The following is a 21,436-nucleotide window of genomic DNA, read 5'->3' as shown; positions in this document are numbered from 1 at the left end:
ACCTGGAATGTCCCCGTGGCCGTGCCCTGGATGGGGCTGGTGGGATCTCATTTCCTCCTCTTGCTGAGCACCTCCTGGGGAAGAAGGGCCAAATTTCTCTCCCAAATTTCTGCCCCAGATTTCTTCCCCAGGTTTCTCCCCCACCTCCCAAACCTGCTGCGTGCAGGGATGCGGGAAGAGGTGGGATTTCGGCGGGGCTGGGAGGTTCAGAGGAAGGGGTGGATATTCCGAGCTGGAGGGTGGTGGGAGCAGGGAAGGAGCAGGGATGGTCGGTGGAGGAAGAGCTGAGCCTGGACCAGCTGGAAAACAGCAGAGGGAAAGTGGGAAGGGACAGGGGGGGGGGATTTGTGATGGGACCCAGGGTGGGCTTGGAGCAGCCACGGAGCCACCGGCGGCTCCTGGGATCCAAACCCAGCTCAGGCTGTGGGGTGACAATGGCTGGGACCCACTGGGGACACCAGGGCTGTGTGGGTGACAATGGCTGGGACCCACTGGGGACACCGGGGCTGTGTGGGTGACAATGGCTCCATTGGGGACACTGGGGCTGTGTGGGTGACAATGGCTGGGACCCACTGGGGACACTGGGGCTGTGTGGGTGACAATGGCTGGGACCCACTGGGGACACTGGGGCTGTGTGGGTGACAATGGCTGGGACCCATTGGGGACACCAGGGCTGTGTGGGTGACAGTGGCTGGGACCCACTGGGGACACTGGGGCTGTGTGGGTGACAATGGCTCCATTGGGGACACCGGGGCTGTGGGGGTGACAATGTCTCCATTGGGGACACCGGGGCTGTGTGGGTGACAATGGCTGGGACCCATTGGGGACACTGGGGCTGTGTGGGTGACAATGGCTGGGACCCATTGGGGACACTGGGGCTGTGTGGGTGACAATGGCTGGGACCCATTGGGGACACCGGGGCTGTGGGGTGACAATGGCTCCATTGGGGACACTGGGGCTGTGTGGGTGACAATGGCCAGGACCCACTGGGGACACTGGGGCTGTGTGGGTGACAATGGCCCCATTGAGGACACTGGGTCTGTGTGGGTGACAATGGCTGGGACCCATTGGGGACACTGGGGCTGTGTGGGTGACAATGGCTGGGACCCATTGGGGACACCGGGGCTATGTGGGTGACAATGGCTGGGACCCATTGGGGACACTGGGGCCAGGTGGGTGACAATGGCCCCATTGGGGACACTGGAGGGGTGTGGGTGACAATGGCTGGGACCCACTGGGGACACTGGGGCTGTGTGGGTGACAATGGCTGAGACCCATTGGGGACACTGGGGCCAGGTGGGTGACAATGGCCCCATTGGGGACACTGGAGGGGTGTGGGTGACAATGGCTGGGACCTCTCTGGGGACACTGGGGCTGTGTGGGTGGGGAGGTTGATGCTGAAGGTGCTGGTGCAAACTCAGAGACGTCCTCAGAGGAGGAACAGGGAGATCCCTCCTGAGGTTGTCCCTTCCCAGTGTGTTGGTGGCCGTGGCAGGAACAGCTCATGGCGGGATTTGGGAGGGCTGTGGTGGGGACAGGGCCACCAGGCCCAGCTGGGGGAGGTTCGGGAATCCCTATGGACCCAACGGAGCAGCCGGGGCAGGAGATGGGACAACAAAGCCTTGGAAACTCCAGAGATGGCAGCTTTAATCAGGAACCTTCCCGGGTGACGCGTCCCCTGCGCCCTGCTGGGGACAGGAACCTCTTCCCTGCGCGTGGAAACGTCCGGAAGGAACGGCGGGGGAGAGCGGGGAGGAGGAGGAGGAGGAGGAACACGGATGTGGGGTGGCTCGATGGGTCACAGCCAGCCAGGGCCGATGTCCCAGCCGGCCATCAGTCCCCTCGGTGGCCCCCAGTCACTTCCTGCGCCCGATCTGGGCCATCAGGTGTGCGTTGGCCGCCGCCTTGGCCCGCAAGTTCTTGGCCTTGGCGATGTTGAAGAGGATGTTCATGATGTTGGTGGGGACGTCCAGGGACAGCGTCACCTTGGTGCGCCGGTCGCTCTTGGCCCGGTTCTGCTGGGTCTTGCCCTTGCCCTGCGCCTGGGACACGTATTTGTGGTGGCCGTCCCCCGGGAATGTCCTTTTCCCCAGCTCCTCCTCCTCCTCCTCCATGTCCTCCTGGGACGCCTCCTCCAGGGACGGGGAGGCGGAGCCGCGCTTTTCCAGGACGGCGTTGTCCTCGGGAAGGATCCGGCGTGGCTCCGCGAGGGCGGCCTGGAGGCAGCTGAGGATGGAGGCGGCGCTGGAGAGGCTCAGGGCGCGGCCGGCGCCAGCGGCTCCCAGCAGGACGAGGAGCAGCAGCAGCCTGGGGTGGGACATGGCGCTGGCCTGGCCGGGAGAGGGAGGTGAGCTTCCCATGGGGAGAGAGATCCTCATCTCCTCATCCCTTCCCATCCCTGAACCTTCCTCCCTGCGCTCTTGGAGTCACCTCCCAGGTCCCATCCGAATTTTGGGGCAGGTGGGAAGGAGCTTCCTGGGGATGCAAGCTCCAGGCCTCGGCTTTGGGGTGCTGGTGGGAGGTGGGATGTCCAAGGAGCTTCCATGGAATTTCCTTGGAGGTGAGGGTTTGGTCTTTGCTTCCATGGAGCTTCCATGGAGAGGAGGACTTGGCCATTCCTTCATGGAGCTTCCATGGAGCTTCCATGGAGAGGAGGACTTGGCCTTTCCTTCATGGAACTTCCATGGAGCTTCCATGGAGAGGAGGACTTGGCCATGCCTTCATGGAGCTTCCATGGAGAGGAGGACTTGGTCATTCCTTCATGGAGCTTCCATGGAGAGGAGGATTTGGCCTTTCCTTCATGGATCTTCCATAGAGAGGAGGATTTGGTCTTTCCTTCATGGAACTTCCATGGAGCTTCCGTGGAGGGGAGGATTTGACATTTCTTTCATGGAATTTCCGTGGAGAGGAGGACTTAGCCTTTCCTTTGTGGAGTTTCCATGGAGCTTCCACAGAGCTTCCATGGAGGTGAGGGTTTGGTCATTCCTTCATGGAATTTCCATGGTTTGGAGGATTTTGCCTTTTCTTCATGGAATTTCCATGGAGAGGAAGAGTTAGCCTTTCCTTCATGGAGCTTCCCTTCCATGGATGAGAGGGTTTGACCTTTCCTTCGTGGAGTTTCCATGGAGCTTCCATGGTTTGGAGAATTTCACCTTTCCCTGATAGAATTTCCATGGAACTTCCACGGAGATTCCATAGAGAGGAGGATTTGGTCCTTCCTTCATGGAACTTCCATGGAGATTCCATGGAGAGGAGGATTTGGCCTTTCCTTCATGGAACATCCATAGAGCTTCCATGGATGAGAGGATTTGATCTTTCCTTCATGGAATTTCCATGAAACTTGCATGGAGAGGAGGCTTTGGCCTTTCCTTTGTGGAGTTCCCATAGAGAGGAGGATTTGGCCTTTCCTTCGTGGAACTTCCATGGAACTGCCATGGAATTTCCACGGAGAGGAGGATTTGGCCTTTCCTTCATGGAACTTCCATGGAGCTTCCATGGACGAGGAGGATTTTGCTTTTCCTTCAGGGAATTTCTATGGAACTTCCATGGAGAGGAGGACTTAGCCTTTCCTTCATGGAGTTTCCATGGAGCTTCCTCAGAGCTTCCATGGAAGGGAGGATTTGGCCTTTCCCATGGAACTTCCATAGAGAGGAGGATTTGGCCTTTCCTTCATGGAATTTCCACAGAGCTTCCATGGAGGAGAGGATTTGACCTTTCCTTCATGGAACTTCCATGAAACTTCCATGGAAGGGAGGATTTGGCCTTTCCTTCATGGAACTTCCATGGAGAGGAGGATTTGGCCTTTCCTCCATGGAATTTCCGCGGAGCTTCCGTGGACAAGGAGGAGCATTTTGCTCTTCCTTCGTGGAGCTTCCGTGGGTTTTCCATGGAGGGAATCTTGCAGGGCGCACACGCGGCTGCTGCGGGCCCCGTTTGGGATCCCATGGATCCCTCTCCAGCCCCCGGGAGCGCCCCGGGTGCCACCGGCTGCCGCCAGGGTGACGTTCCCTGTCCCCTGCTCGCCCCGGAGCCACCAGAGATGTTCCTCGAGCCCGTCCCTCCTCCCTCATCCCAAAGGAATGTGGGAACGCCGATCCCGGGCGATGGCCCCGTGTGCTCCGGGCTTGCTCCACCCCCTGAGCCTCCTACGTGAAACGTGGCCACTTTTGGGTCTTTTTGGGTCTTTTTGGGTCTTTTGGGCCCATTTTTGGGGGCTGTAAATCCCTGGACAACTCTCCTGCTCCACAAGCCCTCCCCATCTGCCTTTACCCACTCCTGACCCCTCCCAAAAATCCACCAAGGATCTCCCGTGGGGCTTTTTGCCCATTCCAGGATGGAAAAATGTCCCCAGGCAGCCCCGAGGCCACACAGGCTCTCCGAGCTCCTGGAATCCTGCTGGCATTCCCAAACCCCTGGAATTCCCAAAAACCTGGAATCCTTCTGACATTCCCCAAAAACCTGGAATACTTCTGGAATTCCCCAAAAACCTGGAATCCTTCTGGAGTTCCCAAACCCCATGAATCCTACTGGAATTCCCAAAAGCCTGGAATTCCCAAAAACCTGGAATCCTGCTGACATTCCCCAAACCCCTGGGATCCTTCTGGCATTCCCCAAAAACCTGGAATCCTGCTGGAATTCCCAAACCCCTGGAATCCTGCTGGAATTCCAAAACCCCTGGAATCCTGCTGACATTCCCCAAACTCCTGGAATTCCCAAACCCCTGGAATCCTTCTGGCATTCCCCAAAAACCTGGTATCCTGCTGGAATTCCCCAAACCCCTGGGATCCTGCTGGAATTTCCAAAACCCTGGAATCCTGCTGACATTCCCCAAAAACCTGGAATCCTTCTGGAATTCCAAAAACCCTGGAATCCTTCTGACATCCCCCAAACCCCTGGAATTCCCAAAAACCTGGAATCCTGCTGACATTCCCAAACCCCTGGAATCCTGCTGGAATTCCAAAAACCCTGGAATCCTGCTGACATCCCCCAAACTCCTGGAATTCCCAAAAACCTGGAATCCTTCTGACATTCCCAAACCCCTGGAATCCTGCTGACATTCCCCCAAAGCCTGGAATCCTTCTGACATTCCCAAACCCCTGGAATCCTTCTGGAATTCCCCAAAACCCTGGAATCCTTCTGACATTCCCCAAACCCCTGGAATCCTGCTGGAATTCCCAAAACCCCGGACTCCTGCTGGAATTCCCAATCTTCTGGCCCCATCTCGTGGCCAGCGGCTCGCACGGCAATTCCTGGCCGGAATTCCATCCCGGGGGCGGCGGGCACCTCAGCCTGGGGCTGGAATTCCGTCGCCGATTTTGGGGTTGGGAGCGGCAGATTCCATCCCGTGGAGCAGCGGGAGGTGCTGGGGAGGCCCCTGGGAATGGGGGATGTTCCTCAGATCCATCCAAACTCACCCCAGGGCCTGGGATCTGTCCCCTGCTCATTCCAAATAGCCCTTCCCTGTCCGTGGAGGGGGAATTTTGGGAAGGTTTATCCCCCAAATTTTGCCCTTTGCCAACCCTTGGAGTGGGAATTTTGGAAAGTTTCATCCTCTAAATTCTGCCTTTTGCCATTCCTTGGAGATTGAATTTTGGGAGGGTTTATCCCCTTAATACTTCCCTTTTCCATCCCTTGGAGTGGGAATTTTGGGAAGGTCTTTTCCCCTTAAATTTGCCCTTTGCTGTTCCTCGGAGTGGGAATTTTGGGCAGGTTTATTCCCTTAAATCTGCCCTTTATTGCCCAGGGTGGGAGAGATTTGGGAAGTTTCATCCCTTTAATTCTTCCCTTTTCCATCCCTTGGAGAGGGAACTTTGGGAAGGTCTTTTTTCCTTAGATTTGCCCTTTGCTGTTCCTCCAGCTGGGAATTTTGGGCAGGTTCATTCCCTTTAAAATTCTGCCCTTTATTGTCCAGGGAGGAGGAGATTTGGGAAGTTTCATCCTCTAAATTTTGCCTTTTGCCATCCCTTGGAGAGGGAATTTTGGGCAGCTTTATTCCCTTTAGGTCTGCCCTGAGGTCTGTCCTTGGAGAGGGAATTTTGGGAATTTTTATCCTCTAAATTCTGCCTTTCATGATCCCTTGGAGAAGGAATTTTGGGCAGGTTCATTCCCTTTAACTCTGCCCCTTATTGTCCATGGAGGGAGAGATTTGGGAAGTTTCATCCCTTTAACTCTTCCCTTTTCCATCCCTTAGAGAAGGAATTTTGGGAAGTTCTTTCCCCTTAATTTTGCCCTTTGCCATTCCTCAGAGGGTGAATTTTGGGCAGCTTTATTCCCTTTAACTCCGCCCTTAGGTCTGTCCTTGGAGAGGGAATTTTGGGAAGTTTCATCCTCTAAGTTCTGCCCTTTGCCATTCTGGAAATTTTGGGAAGGTCTTTTCTCCTTATATTTGCCCTTTGCTGTTCCTCAGAGTGGGAATTTTGGGCAGGTTTATTCCCTTAAATCTGCCCTTTATTGCCTGTGAAGGGGGAAGTTTGGGAATTTTTATCCTCTAAATTTTGCCCTCTGCTGTTCCTCAGAGTGGGAATTTTGGGCAGGTTCATTCCCTTAGTTCTGCCCCTTGCCATCACTTGGAGTGGGAATTTTGGGAAGTTTCATCCTCTAAATTCTGCCTTTTGCCATTCCTTGGAGAAGGAATTTTGGGAGGGTTTATCCCCTCAATACTTCCCTTTTCCATCCCTTGGAGAGGGAATTTCGGGAAGTTCTTTCCCCTTAAATTTGCCCTTTGCCGTTCCTCAGAGTGGGAATTTTGGGCAGGTTTATTCCCTTAGTTCTGCCCTTTATTGTCCATGGAGGGAGAGATTTGGGAAGTTTCATCCTCTAAATTTTGCCTTTTGCTATCCCTTGGTGTGGGAATTTTTGGGAAGCTTTATTCCCATTAATTCTGCTCTTTGCCATTCCTGAAGTGGGAATTTTGGGCACGTTTATCTCTTTAACTCTGCTCTTTATTGTTCATAGAGGGAGAGATTTGGGAAGTTTTATCCCCTAAATTCTGCCTTTTGCCCTTCCTTGGAGAGGGAATTTTGGGCAGGTTTATTCCCTTAATTCTGCCCTTTATTGCCTGTGAAAGGGGAAGTTTGGGAAGTTTTATCCTCTAAATTTTGCCCTTTGGAGTGGAAATTTTGGGAAGGTCTTTCCCCTTAAATTTACCCTCTGCTGTTCCTCAGAGTGGGAATTTTGGGCAGGTTTATTCCCTTAATTCTGCCCTTTGCCATCACTTGGAGTGGGAATTTTGGGAAGTTTCATCCTCTAAATTCAGCCTTTTGCCCTTCCTTGGAGATTGAATTTTGGGAAGGTTTATCCCCTCAATACTTCCCTTTTCCATCCCTTGGAGAGGGAATTTTGGGAAGTTCTTTCCCCTTAATTTTGCCCTTTGCCGTTCCTCAGAGGGGGAATTTTGGGCAGGTTTATTCCCTTTAACTCCGCCCTTAGGCCTGTCCTTGGAGAGGGAATTTTGGGAAGTTTCATCCTCTAGGTTCTGCCCTTTGCCATTCTGGAAATTTTGGGAAGGTCTTTTCTCCTTAAATTTACCCTTTGCTGTTCCTCAGAGTGGGAATTTTGGGCAGGTTTATTCCCTTAGTTCTGCCCTTTATTGTCCATGGAGGGAGAGATTTGGGAAGTTTCATCCTCTAAATTTTGCCTTTTGCTATCCCTTGGTGTGGGAATTTTTGGGAAGCTTTATTCCCATTAATTCTGCTCTTTGCCATCCCTTGAAGAGGGAATTTTAGGCAGCTTTATCCCTTTAGCTCTGTCCTTTATTGTTCAAAGAGGGAGAGATTTGGGAAGTTTCATCCCCCAAATTCTGCCTTTTGCCCTTCCTTGGAGAGGGAATTTTGGGCAGGTTTATTCCCTTAAATCTGCCCTTTATTGCCTGTGAAGGGGGAAGTTTGGGAATTTTTATCCTCTAAATTTTGCCCTTTGCCATCCCTTGGAGTGGAAATTTTGGGAAGGTCTTTCCCCTTAAATTTGCCCTTTGCTGTTCCTCAGAGTGGGAATTTTGGGCAGGTTCATTCCCTTAGTTCTGCCCTTTGCCATTGCTTGGAGTGGGAATTTTGGGAAGTTTCATTCTCTAAATTCTGCCTTTTGCCCTTCCTTAGAGAAGGAATTTTGGGAAGGTTTTTTTCCTCCTTAAATTTGCCCTTTGCTGTTCCTCAGAGTGGGAATTTTGGGCTGATTTATTCCCTTTAACTCTGCCCTTTATTGTCCAGGGAGGGAGAGATTTGGGAAGTTTCATCCCCTTAACTCTTCCCTTTTCCATCCCTTAGAGAGGGAATTTCGGGAAGTTCTTTCCCCTTAAATTTGCCCTCTGCTGTTCCTCAGAGTGGGAGTTTTGGGCAGGTTCATTCCCTTTAACTCTGCTCTTTGGATCACTTGGAGGGGGAATTTTTGGCAGGTTTATTCCCTTTAGATCTGCCCTTAGATCTGTCCTTGGAGAGGGAATTTTGGGATGTTAAATTTCCCCTTAAATTTGCCCTTTTCAATTCCTCAGAGCTGGAATTTTGGGCAGGTTTATTCCCTTGACTCTGCTCTTTGCTCTCCATGGAAAAGGGGAGAGATTTGGGAGGTTCATTCCCTGGACTCTTCCCTTTCCCCCTTCCCAAAGGGAGATTTGGCCGTGCCAATCCCCCCTCAGGATTTCAGGGAGCTGCTCCCTTTCCCCTCCTTTGCCTCCCATTTCACCCCTTCCCAAAACCCCCAAATCCAAAATTCCCAAATCCCCCAAACCCCCTCCACCTTTCCCTGGATCCGGATGGGAGAGGAAGAGGATGAGGAGCAGCCATGGAATGATCCAGGGAAAGCTTTTCCTGCAGGATCAAGGGAGGAAAACCCTCCCCAGGCTCTCGTCCCCCACATGGGATCACTGAGGACCCCAAACTCTCCTTTCCTCCAGCCCCAAATCCCACATTTGGCCATTTAAACACGAGCACATCCCGGGATTTCATTTTTTCTTGGAAAATAAAATGAGGGTTTTTCTGGAGATTTGGGAACAGGGTTTTTTTTTCCATGTGATCCAAGGCTGCAATCCTGAATGGGATGAAGATTCCCCCCACCCCAAAATTCCCCTTTTTCCCCAGCTGTGTTTCACCTCCCTCCACCCTGAGCTCCTGCAGGATGGGATGCTCGGGGTGGGGATTCAGGGAATTCAGGGAATTCAGGGATTGGGGATTTTCCCACCCCAGATCCTGGAAGGGAAAGGGGAATATCCCCAAATCCCTTCCAGAACTGGGATGTTCCTGCCCCGCCTGGAATCTCATCCCCCTCACCGCGGGCTGAATCCAGCCCCTTTCCCTGGGATTTTCCCAGCTTTTCCCGCTCAGCAAAACTCCGGGAATGTCAGCTGAGCAGAGGGAAAGGCGGAACAAGGGGAAAACGCGGCTGAAGCCATCCCCATCCACACCCATTCCTGCTCCTCGCCGGGATGGATATCCTGGAAAAGGAGCAGGAATGAGGGAAAAAACAAACTAGGAAAAGCTGATTTTTTTGGGTTTTTTTTCTGGGATTGGGTTTATTTTCGCCGGGGGTGGGGGTGGGTTGTGCCCCGCCGCTCCAGGAAGTTTTTATGGAGCAGGAAAAAAGCTGGAATTGGGGTTTTCTCTTTGCTAAAAAAAAAAAAAAAAAAAGAGCAGGAAAAGGAGGAAAAGCACCGGCGGTGGATCTGAGGAAATGGGAATTTAATCCGCGCTGCCGGAGCCGCTCCTCCCGCTGGGAATTGCTGGGAGAGCCGGGAGCGTTTTCCAGGAATTTTACTGGGATGCTGCCCACCCTGCGAAGCCTCCCGCAGCTCGGCTGGGAAGCGGAAAATCGCCTCATTCCAGCCGGGAGAACCGGGACCATCGCCGCCTCTCCCTGCGGCGGGGCACCGGGATGGAGCGGGATTCCCCGGTGAGTCTGGGATAAACCCGGGAATGGGACCTGGAGACTCCCGCAGCTCCGCCCGGCGCTGCCCCCGCTGCTTTCCCGGGGCTCGGATTTGGGTTCCCCAAACCCGGGCGGGCTCGGTGGGACGGGAGCGCGGCCGTGCCTCGCTCTCCTCCCCATCCCTGCACCGACAGCACGGATTCATCTCCCTAATTTTGCTTTTCCCCAAAATTTCCCTATCCTTCCCATGCTGCCCATTCCAATCTGCCTCCCAAAAACTGCTGGAATAATAATAATGATAATAATAAAAAATATTTTTCCTAGGAGGGAGGGTGAGGGGAATTACGAATCCCTTGATATCAAAATATCTTGGATTGCTTTTCCCATACCTTGCCTATTTTTTTCCCCCTATAAAAACACCCCCCCCAAAAAAAAACCCTGGAAAATTCCATGTCTGGAGCGTGGATTTGCCTCCTCCAAGGACATTTTTTTCCTTCCCAACAAAGATTTTGTGGGGAAAATAAATTTGTGGGGGAATAAAACTCAGGAAAGCAGCCCAGGATGGGATCTGGAGGTGGAAAAGTCTCTCAGTCCCAAAAGAAGCCCCAAACCCTGGAATCTGATATCCCAAGAAAAACACTGAAATATTTAAAGTTTCTGCATTTGGGGGGATAAATGAATTCCAGGCACTCACCTGCTTCTCCTGGATGCTTGGGATGGGAAGGAATTGCCGTGGAATCACTGCCAGGAAAGAGGCATCAGGAGCCTTTCCCAAACTTCTCCTCCCTGATTTATTTTGGGTTTTTTTTTTTTCCCAGGGATTGGGATTTTTTTCCCCCTCTCTCTGGAAACCTTTTCCCCCTCCCTGGTGTATTTATAAAAATCCCAGGGATCACGGGGTTGGAGTCGTGATTCCAGCCTTGCTTGGGAATGATTTCATCCCAATGAGGTCAGAGGGAGGCGGTGACGTCACGGAGCCGCTCCCCATCCGCAGGAAAAACCGGGAATTGGGCTGGAGGGGGGGGAATGACGTCAGATCCCAAAATCTGGGAAGAGTCACCCCAAAACGGGGCTGGCGTCAGTGCTGGGATCTGTAGGATCACTCCTGGCCCCGGGGCTTTGGGAGCAGGGATGTTGTAATTCCGAAGGTTTTTCTGGCTCTGAGGATGCCACGGATTGAGGTTATCCCAAAAAATGTGGGTTTATTCCCCATGTGGGGATCTGGAAGGGTTTTCCCTGTTTTTCCCATTTCCAGGGGATTTTCTCTTCCCACTCATGCAGGGAAACCCTTGGGAAATGGGAATTTTGGGAAGGTTCTTCCAGGATTTGTTTGCACAATCCCAGGTGAGGCTTTGGGAGAAGATGGGAAGGACGAGGTGTGGGATGAGGGGGAAAAGCTGCAATTCCCTGAAACTGCAGCAGGATTGGGATTTGGGATCATCCCAAAACAGCAGCAGGTGGGGAAAATTCCCAGTTTGGGCTCCCAGCACCAGACTGGTCCCAGTGAGCCCAGAGGGGAAACTCCTGGGATTCCCCAAGGTTTGGGAGCAGAAGGGGATTGGGATGGGGATTTGGGAATGAGGATGGAGATTTGGGAATGGGGATGGAGATTTGGGAATGGGGATGGGGATTTGGGAACAGGGATGGAGATTTGGGAACAGGGATGGAGATTTGGGAACAAGGATGGGGATTTGGGAACAGGAATGGGGATGGGGGTTTGGGAATGGGGATGAAGATTTGGGAGCAGGGATGGGGATGGAGGTTTGGGACCAGGGGTGGGGATTTGGGAATGAGGAAGGAGATTTGGGAACAGGAATGGGGATGGAGATTTGGGAACAATAATGGGGATGGAGATTTGGGACCAGGGACGGGGATTTGGGAACAGGGATGGAGATTTTGGACTAGGGATGGGGATTTGGGAATGAGGATGGGGATTTGGGAACAGGGATGGAGATTTGGGACCAGGGATGGATATTTGGGACCAGGGATGGGGATTTGGGAACAGGGATGGAGATTTGGGATCAGGGATGGGGATTTGGGAACAGGGATGGGGATTTGGGAACGGGGATTTTTCCATATGATCCAAGGAAGGCCTCAGGTCCCTCCAAAGGGTCCCACCATGGATTTGTAGCAGGGCTGGATTCTCCTGGAGGCACCAGGACCAAACTATCCAAAATTCCTTTCTGGAACTTCCTTGGAAAAGCCCTTGGTGACCTGGAGGGGAGCAGTTATCCCTGAGAATGGGGCAAATCCTGCTGAAAGTGGGGAAAACCCCTGGAGAAACCCCTGGAGCCAGCAGAGAGCCGGGATGGCCCCTGATTTAGCCTGGGGAGGTGTTCCCAATCCCGGCCTGGAGAGAAGGAGCCAGAACTGTGGGAATTCCTGGATGAGGATCCGGGATCTGAGCTGGGAATGGTGGGAGCTCCCCTGCGCCTCCAAACCTCGGGAATTCCGCCCAGTCGGGATCCCCCTCTCCAGCAATTCCTTCCTTTCCCACCTCAGCTCGTTCCAGCTCCCGGAATGAGGTTTTGGTTTCCCTCCTTCCCTGAGGCCTGGAAGGGAATTTTTTTCCTCCAAATGTTTGGAATTTTGGAGCTGTTTCTGGGAATGAAAACTCCCAGGTGACTCCAGCACAAGGGGCTGGGTGGGAAAATCCACATGAGGGATTTTTCCAAGGAAAAGGATCAGGGCAAGGGACTGAGAGACTTCCCTACCTCTGGATCCCATCCTGGGCTGCTTTCCTGAGTTTTATTCCCCCACAAATTTATTTTCCCTACAAAATCTTTGTTGGGGAGGGAAAAAATGTCCTTGGAGGAGGCAAATCCATGCTCCAGACATGGAATTTTCCATGTTTCAGACATGGAATTTTCAGGGTGGTTTTATTAAAGAAAAGCAGGGAAGAGAAGGCAGAAAAAAGAAGGAATCCTGGTTCATCCCTTGAAAAGCAAATCCGACTTTTTTTGGCTGCCAAAGTTTGGAATTCCTCACTCCTGAGGAGGAGAATTTGCTGCAGGAAAATTGTGTTTCCAAGGGGAAAATTCCATCAAATTCCAAAATTCCATCAAAATATCCCTCGGGAAAGAGAGAGCTGGGCCAGGGACATCTGAGGGCACCCACAGGACCCGGAGGCCTCAAACTTCCAGAAGTTTCCCTGAAAAAGTCCGGAATTTATGAGAAATGCAGGAAGCGAGGAGCGATCCCACACACATCCCTGGGATCCCACCTCTCCTCACCTTTCCCTGGAGCTGAATTTCCCGGAGTGAATCATTGCTCGGTAAAGTTTCATCCCCACAGGCCGGGGACAATCAGGGATTTGGGGCCGTTCCACCCCAGGAACTTTAAAAACACAAGAAAATTCCCAAATCCCAGAAGTTTTGCCCGGCCCAGGGGATCCCGTTGGGTGCTTCCAGCACCAGAATTCCATGAGGGAGTCGGACATGGATGCATTGAGGGGCAAAAAGGACCTTTCTGCTTGGCTTTGTCCCTTTTTCCCCCCCAATTTTTAGGGCTCAATTTGCATTTTCCGGGCTGTGGAAGGAGGGGAATTTCCATAAAATCCTGCAGCAATCCCTTCCTCTGCCATGAGGCTGATTTAGGGGATTCTGTGGGATTTCTCTTCGTTCCAGCCCCAATTTGGGGGGATTTTCACTCCTTCCAACAGCTCAAATCCGTAAAGTTTTCCCAAATATTGGAAAACTCCATCCAATGGGAAGAGGAGAGCTGGGAATACAAAATTTTGAATCATTATTTTGCCCTTTTTGCACTTTTTTGTTTTTCACCTTTTCTGAGGGGATTTGCATCCCTGGATTTCCACAGAGCTCTCCGTGTTTCATCTTCCTGAGAATTAATTAAATTAGTTCAATTAATTAAATTGAATTAATTATTTAAATTAATTGACGCCTGGAGCTTTGGATGCCAACGGAATGTCAGGAAAGCTCCTTGGGATGAACTGGATTTGAGGCTAATTTGAAAATTCCCAAAAATCACTTGGGCCAAACCAAAAAATCCAATTCCAGCAGCAGCTCCTGGGCGTGGAATTAAATTTGGGATTAAAATTAGAATTAAAATTGGGATTAAACTTGGAATTGAATTTGGAATTAAACTTGGATTTTTGCTTGTTTCCCTCCAAGGGAAGAGGAGGAAAAAAGTGGTGGAAGAGGAAAAGTAATCCCAAATCCTCCAAATTTTCCTGCAATGTTTTCATTTCTTCCCCTCTTTTGCAATTCCTGCCCCTTTTCCAAAGGGATTTTTGCACCTCCCTGGCCACGTGGGCAGCACAGACAAAAAAAAAATCCAGGAATTTGTGAAGGGATCCTGGATCCTCACTCAGGTTCTGGGAATTTTCCCTGATTTTCTGTGTCCCAGTGGAAAATCCATTTTTATCCCAAGGATCTGAGTCTTGGAGCTGCTCCTGCTTTTTCCTGCACCCAGAACTGGGATCTGATCCCACAGCTGGAAAAGGCTGGAAGAGCTCAGGGAATGTTTCATTCCCTCCAGGTGGGTTTTGGTGCCTTTCCAGGAGGTTTTTTGGGATTTTCCAGGTGGTTTCAGGAGCCAAACGGGGCAGGACAAACAGCCCAGGGTGGGATTTCTCCTTGGATTTCCTGGGACAAACCCATCCTGATTTCCTCCCTTTCCTGCCGGGCACTGAAGGTTTTCCAGGATTTTCCAAGGATTTTTTGCCTTCCCTGGGCAAAAAAATGGATTATGGATGGGAGTTTGGGAACAGGGATGGGGATGGGGATTTGGGAATGGGGATGGAGATGTGGGAACAGGGGTGGGGATTTGGGAACAGGGGTGGGGATGAAGATTTGGGAACATGGGTGGAGATGTGGGAACAGGGATGGAGATTTGGGATTTGGGACCAGGGATGGGGATGGAGATTTGGGAATGGGGATGGAGATGTGGGAACAGGGGTGGGGACTTGGGAACAGGGATTGGGATTTGGGAACAGGGATTGGGAACAGGGATGGAGGTTTGGGAATGGGGATTTGGGAACAGGGACTGGGATTTGGGAATGGGGATTTGGGAACAGGGATGGGAATGTGGGATTTGGGAACAGGGGTGGAGATGTGGGAACAGGGATGAGGATTTGAGAACAGGGATGGGGATGGAGATTTGGGAACAGGGATGGGGATTTGGGAAGAGGGGTGGGGCTGGGGATGTGGGAACAGGGATGGAGATTTGGGAACAGGGACTGGGATTTGGGAATGGGGATTTGGGAACAGGGATGGGGATGTGGGAACAGGGATGGAGATTTGGGATTTGGGAGCAGGGACATGGATTTCACCCCAGAAGGGTGTGGATGGCAGGATGGTGGAGGCACAGGAGCTTTTCCAAGATTTAGGCCAGGCTGGATGAGGCCTGGAACACCCTGGGATCATGGGAGGTGTCCCTGGCCATGAGATGAGCTTTAGGATCCTTTCCACCCCAGCCATTCCAGGATTAATTCCAGCCCTCCATTAACAGCATCTTTAATTGCTCCCACGGTAAGAATCCATCATTAACGAGCCCAATTCCAGCTGGGAACACCAGCAGGGATTTCCTGGGCTGCTTTTCCACCCGGCAGGATTTTGTCGGCTCCTTCCCTGGATCCGATCCCTGGGCACATCCCGAGGGTGCTGGGTGAGGCTCAGGCCTGGCTCGTTATCCAATTATGGAATTATCCCTCTCCATCCCTCTCCATCCCTCTCCATCCCTCTCCATCCTCGGGGTTGCTTAGGAACTGCTGCGGACACCGGAGCTGCGGCCGGGGGGGTTTCGACATTCCCTGCCTGGATGCAGGGTCCGTATTCCAACACCCAATATCCCAGGAATCCCCTCCTGGAGTGCCCCTAAATCCACATTGGGGTCTGCGTTCCCCAAGCCACAAATCCCAGTCCAAAATCCCTCCTTATTTCCAGATTCCATGAGGAATCCCAGCTGGCGTGGCGCGCTTTGAATCCCACATTTCCACTGCTCAGCTTGGCTTTTCCCAAGGCCTTTCTCCAAAGGATGTTCAGGAATTTTCTGCTTGGGAGCCTGGAAAGCCACCAGGAAGCCTGAAGCTTCTCCCCCCTCTCCTGGCCTAGGATAATTTCAAGGAACTCGATTAGGCTGCCCTGACATTTCCAGGGAAGCTCCAGGCTCCGTTCCCGGAATGCCGTGGCCCTGCCAAAACCTGGATGGCAAATCCATAGGGAACATTTGATTAATCCATGGAAGATTAAAAAAAAAATTCCAGTTCTCAGCTTCCCCGAGCTCTGATGGGAATTTGAGCTGGGTTTAATCCACTGAACTCAACCTTAGGCCTGCCTAAATATCGGTTTTCGCTTCCCGGCTCTTCCAAACCTGGATTAAATCACTTGGATCCCTCAGGAATGTGGATTTTGGTGGAAGGTTTTGAGCCAAATCATTCCCTTGGGAGGCTCTTCCCAACTCCTCTGGATGATCCAGGACCAGGAGCCCAAATCTTGCTTGGATTTGGGATTTGGAGCCAAAAGCTGCCGAGAAATTCCAAAGCCAGGGAAGTGAGGTCTGATTTTTAGGGATGGCACTGGTCTGGAAAGGGAAAATGAAGGGATTGTCCCAAAAAATTCTGGGAATAACAACACAGGAAGGGAATGTCCTCAGGCTCCCAAATCCCACAGGTCCATTCCTCCCCTCCTGCTGCCTCCGGCCCGTGGATTCCCAGCCCTAAGAAGGATTTTCATGGAATTTCTGCTGCTTGGGGTCTCCTCAGCCTCGGTGAGAACTTCCCAACTTTTGGCTCCAAATCCCAAATCCTAAAGGCTGGAGAAGGATTTGGCCTCCTGGTCCCGGAGCATCCAGAGGAGTTGGGAAGAGCCTCCCAAGGGGTTCATAGGGGGGATGAGGGATTTTTGCTCTTGGATTTGGGAGAAAATTCCACTTTGAGTTCTTAATGAGCACTTAATGATTGAATAGGCTGTTGTCCTTAATGGAATGGAGGGAAGAGGGGTTTTAGTATGGAGCAATAGGACACAGGGAATGGCTTTAAACTGGAATAGGGGAGGGATGGATGGGATCTTGGCAATGAGGAATTCCTGGCTGGGCTGGAATTGCCAGAGCAGCTGGGGCTGCCCCTGCATCCCTGCAATGTCCAAGGAAGGATTGGAGCACCCTGGGATAGGGGAGGTGTCCCTGGAATGAGCTTGGAGGTCCCTTCCCACCTAAACTGCTCTGGGATTCTGGGATTTGGGACACTCAGAATCCATCCCGAGGGATTTTTATGGGAAATGGGGAGAGAAAAGAGAGGAGAAGGGAAGGGAGACCCTTCATGGTTTGCTGAGATTCCAAGTGAAGGCCCTGGGTCCATGAATGTCTTGGAGAGGAGATGGATCCAATGCCAGGCTGGGAGAGCTGGGAATGTTCCCCTGGAGAAGGGAAGGCTCCAGGGAGAGCTTCCAGCACATTCCAGGGCCTGAAGGGGCTCCAGGAGAGCTGCAGAGGGGCTGGGGCCAAGGCCTGCAGGGACAGCACCCAGGGAATGGCTCCCAGTGCCAGAGGGCAGCCAGGGATGGGATCTTGGCAATGAGGAATTCCTGGCTGGGCTGGGATTGCCAGAGCAGCTGGGGCTGCCCCTGCATCCCTGCAATGCCCAAGGCCAGGCTGGACACTGGGGCTGGAGCAGCCTGGGACACTGGGAGGTGGCCCTGCCATGGCAGGGGTGGAATTGGATGATCCTTAAAGTCCCTTCAATCCAAACCATTCCATGCTTTTCCAACCAGGGAACCTCCTGCCTCCGTTTCCCTGATCATTTTTGCCCATTTAATATTTAGGAATGGGATGATTTCCCGATTTTTTCAAATCCTTTATTTTCCTGTGTGGTCTCAGCTCCCTTGGGGCTGGAATTCCACTCATTCCCTGTTCCCTGGGATGTTGGATTCCAGAGGCTGCAGCATCCCAAGATCAGCATCCTTCAGCATTCCTGGGTAAAATTCACTCAGGGAAACCAGGAAAATGGGAAAATGTGGGAATGTTTCCCAGAATTCCACTTGTTCCCAAACCCTGTGGAAAAGCCCAATCCCTCAATTCCGGGCGACGCCGCTTTTCCCACTGGGAATGTTTTGTTTCTTCTCCCAGGAAATATTTTTCTGGAATGTTTTTCCTGCCCAAGGACATCTCAGGACAGACCAGGATTTTGGGAGGAGAGGCTGGAATTGTCACTCTGGAAACGGCTCCTTACTAAAGCTTACAAAATTCCCAAAATTCCACGTTTTTCATTTTTTTGGGGGAGGAAAAGGAAGAAAAGTCCCCAGATCTCTGCTCCTCCCTCCTCAGTGCCTGGGACATTGTGGGTGAGGAAAATCCTGGGATTCTGGGAATGAGGAGAATCCTTTTCCTACCTGTGCTTCCAGGAGCAAAGGGCCAGCCCTGGGAAATATGAAATCTGGGAATGCTGAAAAAACTTGGAAATCTGAGCTCAGTCTTACCAAATTACATGGAAAACTTTTACTAAATCCCTGTTTTCCCATTGGAAATCCTGGGATTTTGGGATTGAGGAGAATCCTTTTCCTACCTGTGCTACCAGGAGCAAAGAGCCAGCCCCGAATCCTGGGAAATCTGAAATCTGGGAATGCTGAAACCTGGGAAATCTGAGCTCAGTTTTACCAAATTACATGGAAAACTTTTAATAAATCCCTGTTTTCCCACTGGAAATCCTGTAAACTTTCCCAGGGATTGTCCCATAGAGCAGGACCCCTCTCAGCTGTGTCCGTGTCTCCATGGGACCAAAATCCAGGGATTTGGGATCCCTCTTACTGGATTTCCACACGCTGCAGCTCCAAGCTCCTCAAGGAATTGGAAGTGGCATTTTTTAGGGAGAAGCCTGGCTTGGATCCCTGTTTTTTTTCTTGGAGATTGTGGATGGTTCCTTTTTAACCTGCCCAGGGAATTCCCAAGTGGAGGAGGAGGTGGTGGAAATTCCTAAAGGCCCCAGGGAATTTAGGGCCAGGCCAAAAGGGATGGGGCTCCACCTGATCCAGCTGGAAAAATGGATATTCCCACCTTTCTCTGCCATTCCCAAGGTTTCCCTCTTCCCATGTGAGTGATCCAGAATTCCACGGCATCGAGACACGTTTATTTTACAAAAATAAAACCTGGGAATTTGTGCCACCTGGTTTGGCTCAGGAATTCTGCCCTTCCCATCCTCCTTTTCCTGAGCATCCAGAGGTTTCCCTCTCCTCATCCCATAATGTCCATAATTCCAGTTTTTTTCTTTTTTCCCAACATTTTAGTGTTTGTTTTCCTTGTCCATCCCAGAGGTGTTGGAGTGACTCCTCCCAATCCCGTTGGATTTAAATGAAGCACTTGGAGCTGCTCATCTCCCTCTGCCTGGTTTGGGAAAAGGAGGGAAACAATGGGAATGTTGGCTGCAGTTTGGGCTCCCTCTTGGAATTCCCAGGCTCACAGCGGCTCGGGAGGTCCCTGGCACCACGGGATTGTCCCATCCCACATCCACAAAAAGCAAATGTCCCAATCCTGGCTGGATCCTGGCTCTGTTTAGGATCAGCCAGGAAAAATGGGCACGTGGAGGACTCAGGGATCTGTCCTGGATTGGGATTAATCCCATTCCCAGTGCTGGTTTCTTCCCACAGACCATGCTAGAGATACCTTCAGCTGCTTCGTGAAGTTCCCAGTGGCTCCTAAAGCAAATTCCCTGGAAAAAAATTTCCAGGGAATGGGGAAAAAAAAAAATAAAATCCAGGGAATTCCCTGGAAAAAAAAATTGGGCAGGAGGAACTTCACTCATTTCCTGGTGCTGCTGGGCCTGGATTTCCAGCCCTTGGAGTGATTCCCAAAATTATGGATCTGAGCCTTTAATTCCTCTCTCTTTTTAAAGTTTTCCTCAAACCCAGAGCAGATGAACCTCACCAGAGATTTTTTTTTAATGGATTGTGGAGAATTTATGGATTTTTTTTCCCAAAGGTCTCCGGGCAGAAGGAATTCCCAGAGAGGAATATTTTCCTTGGAAAGCTGGGATCAGTCCCAGCTCCTGCCCTGCTTGGAGCAGGGTTTGCATTCTTGCCAGGCCCCATTTTCCCTGGGATGACCTGGAAATGAGGGAAAATCCACACAAATGGATCCCAAACCCCCTGGATCCGGCAATGGGAGCCAAACTGTGCTTCCAGGGGATTTTCCCATTGAACCCCTGGATGGGGTGAGACCCCAGCCCTGGCTGTTAATCCAGACCTAAACTGGTCTGGGTTAGACTTCGGGTTCTGCCTGGAGATGTCAGAGTGAGCTTGGATGGAACATTCCAAAGGGTTCTGAGGGCACAAATCCCCAAATTCCTGCAAAATTCTAGTCCTTGGAAAATACAAAAGGTGTCCATAACATCAGGACCTGGTGTCCAGGTGGATCCATGCCCATCCCACCCATGGAATTAACCCAGGGCGACGTCCAGGAGTTCCTGGGAATGATCTGGGAATGGGGAAGGGAAGAAAACCCCGTGGCTTCCTGGCGCTTCCGCCTTCGGGGAGCGGGAGTGGGCAGGCCCTGGGTGGGTTTTCCTGCTCTGGCCTCGCTCCTGGCTGGAGGAGGGGGGAATCTGGAGGGCCCAGGCTCACCTGGGGGGCCCTGGCAGCGGCGCTGGCATTCCCGCCGGGATGGGAAGCGGTTGCTGTTCCCTCGGCAGCCCCCGAACAGGAAGGGCCTGCAGGAGCTGGTGGGGACGTGGAAGTACCAGAGCAAGGAATGGTGATGGCAGGAGCCCTCATCCATGGGCTGCAGGCACCGGGCTGCAGGAAAACACCCCACAGTTCCCAGGAGCTGGATCCCAGTGGGAAAACACCCCACAGTTCCCAGGAGCTGGATCCCAGTGGGAAAACACCCCACAGTTCCCCACGGGTTGCATCCCAGTGGGAAAACACCCCACAGTTCCCCACGGGTTGCATCCAGGTTGGAAAATAGCCCATACCCTGCCAGGGGTTGGATTCTCTCTGGGAAACACCCCACAATTCCCCATGGTTTGTATCTGTGTGGGAAAACACCCCACAATTCCCATGGGTTGGATCTGGGCTTCATTCCTGCCCGGTCCCACATTCCCCACGGCTTGAATCCAGGTGGGAAAACACCCCCACAATTCCCACAGGTTGGATCCCAGTGGGAAAACACCCCACAATTCCCCATGGGATGGATCCCAGGTGGGAAAGCACCTCACAATTCCCATGGATTGGATCTGGACTTCATTCCTGCCTGGTCCCACATTCCCCGTGGGTTGGCTCCAGGTGGGAAAACACCACCACACCCACCCCACAGGTTGGATTTGGGTGGGAAAACACCCCACATTCCCCATGGGTTGCATCCAGGTGGGAAAACACCCCCAACACCCTGCCAGGGGTTGGATTCTCCCTGGGAAACACCCCAAAACCATCCAAGGGTTGGATCCATGTGGGAAAACGTCCCCACACCCACCCAGGGGCTGGATCCAGATGGGAAAACACCCCCACACCCTGCCAGGGGTTGGATCTACTTGGGAAAACGCCCCACATTCCCCACAGGCTGGATCCAGGTGGGAAAAGGCCACACCTCAGAAAATATCCCCATAACTATCCATGGGTTGGATTTGCTCTGGAAAACA

The 21,436-nt window shown here is 52.1% G+C and overlaps 2 protein-coding genes across 2 annotated transcripts in view; both read right to left on the bottom strand.

Annotated features, from left to right (window-relative positions):
• Positions 1–1,501: 1,501 nt before the first annotated feature.
• On the bottom strand, positions 1,502–11,834 carry UCN3 (urocortin 3). Its single transcript, XM_077179289.1, has 2 exons — positions 10,550–11,834; positions 1,502–2,330 (listed from the first exon to the last, which is right to left on the bottom strand). Exon 2 carries the CDS (start codon positions 2,319–2,321, stop codon positions 1,857–1,859), a length of 465 nt encoding a protein of 154 aa, XP_077035404.1. The 5' UTR covers positions 2,322–2,330; positions 10,550–11,834; the 3' UTR covers positions 1,502–1,856.
• A 7,757-nt stretch (positions 11,835–19,591) lies between these two features.
• LOC129119670 (uncharacterized) overlaps positions 19,592–21,436 on the bottom strand; it is a 110,202-nt gene continuing 108,357 nt past the window's right edge. Inside the window, exons 84-85 of the mRNA XM_077179286.1 lie at positions 20,424–20,594; positions 19,592–19,907 (exon numbers count right to left, since the gene is read on the bottom strand). Coding sequence (XP_077035401.1) covers positions 19,837–19,907; positions 20,424–20,594 — 242 coding nt within the window. The 3' untranslated portion in view covers positions 19,592–19,836. The remainder of the gene's footprint in view (positions 19,908–20,423; positions 20,595–21,436) is intronic.

The sequence above is a fragment of the Agelaius phoeniceus genome, chromosome 5, assembly GCF_051311805.1.
Source record: "Agelaius phoeniceus isolate bAgePho1 chromosome 5, bAgePho1.hap1, whole genome shotgun sequence".
In the NCBI taxonomy this organism is placed as follows: domain Eukaryota; kingdom Metazoa; phylum Chordata; class Aves; order Passeriformes; family Icteridae; genus Agelaius; species Agelaius phoeniceus.
The sequence above is the reverse complement of the archived record's forward strand: the minus strand, read 5'-3'. Positions and strand labels throughout refer to the sequence as shown.

Coding starts and splice junctions, on each gene's coding strand:
- UCN3 (XM_077179289.1), bottom strand. CDS start 2,321: ATGTCCCACCCCAGGCTGCTGCTGCTCCTCGTCCTGCTGGGAGCCGCT.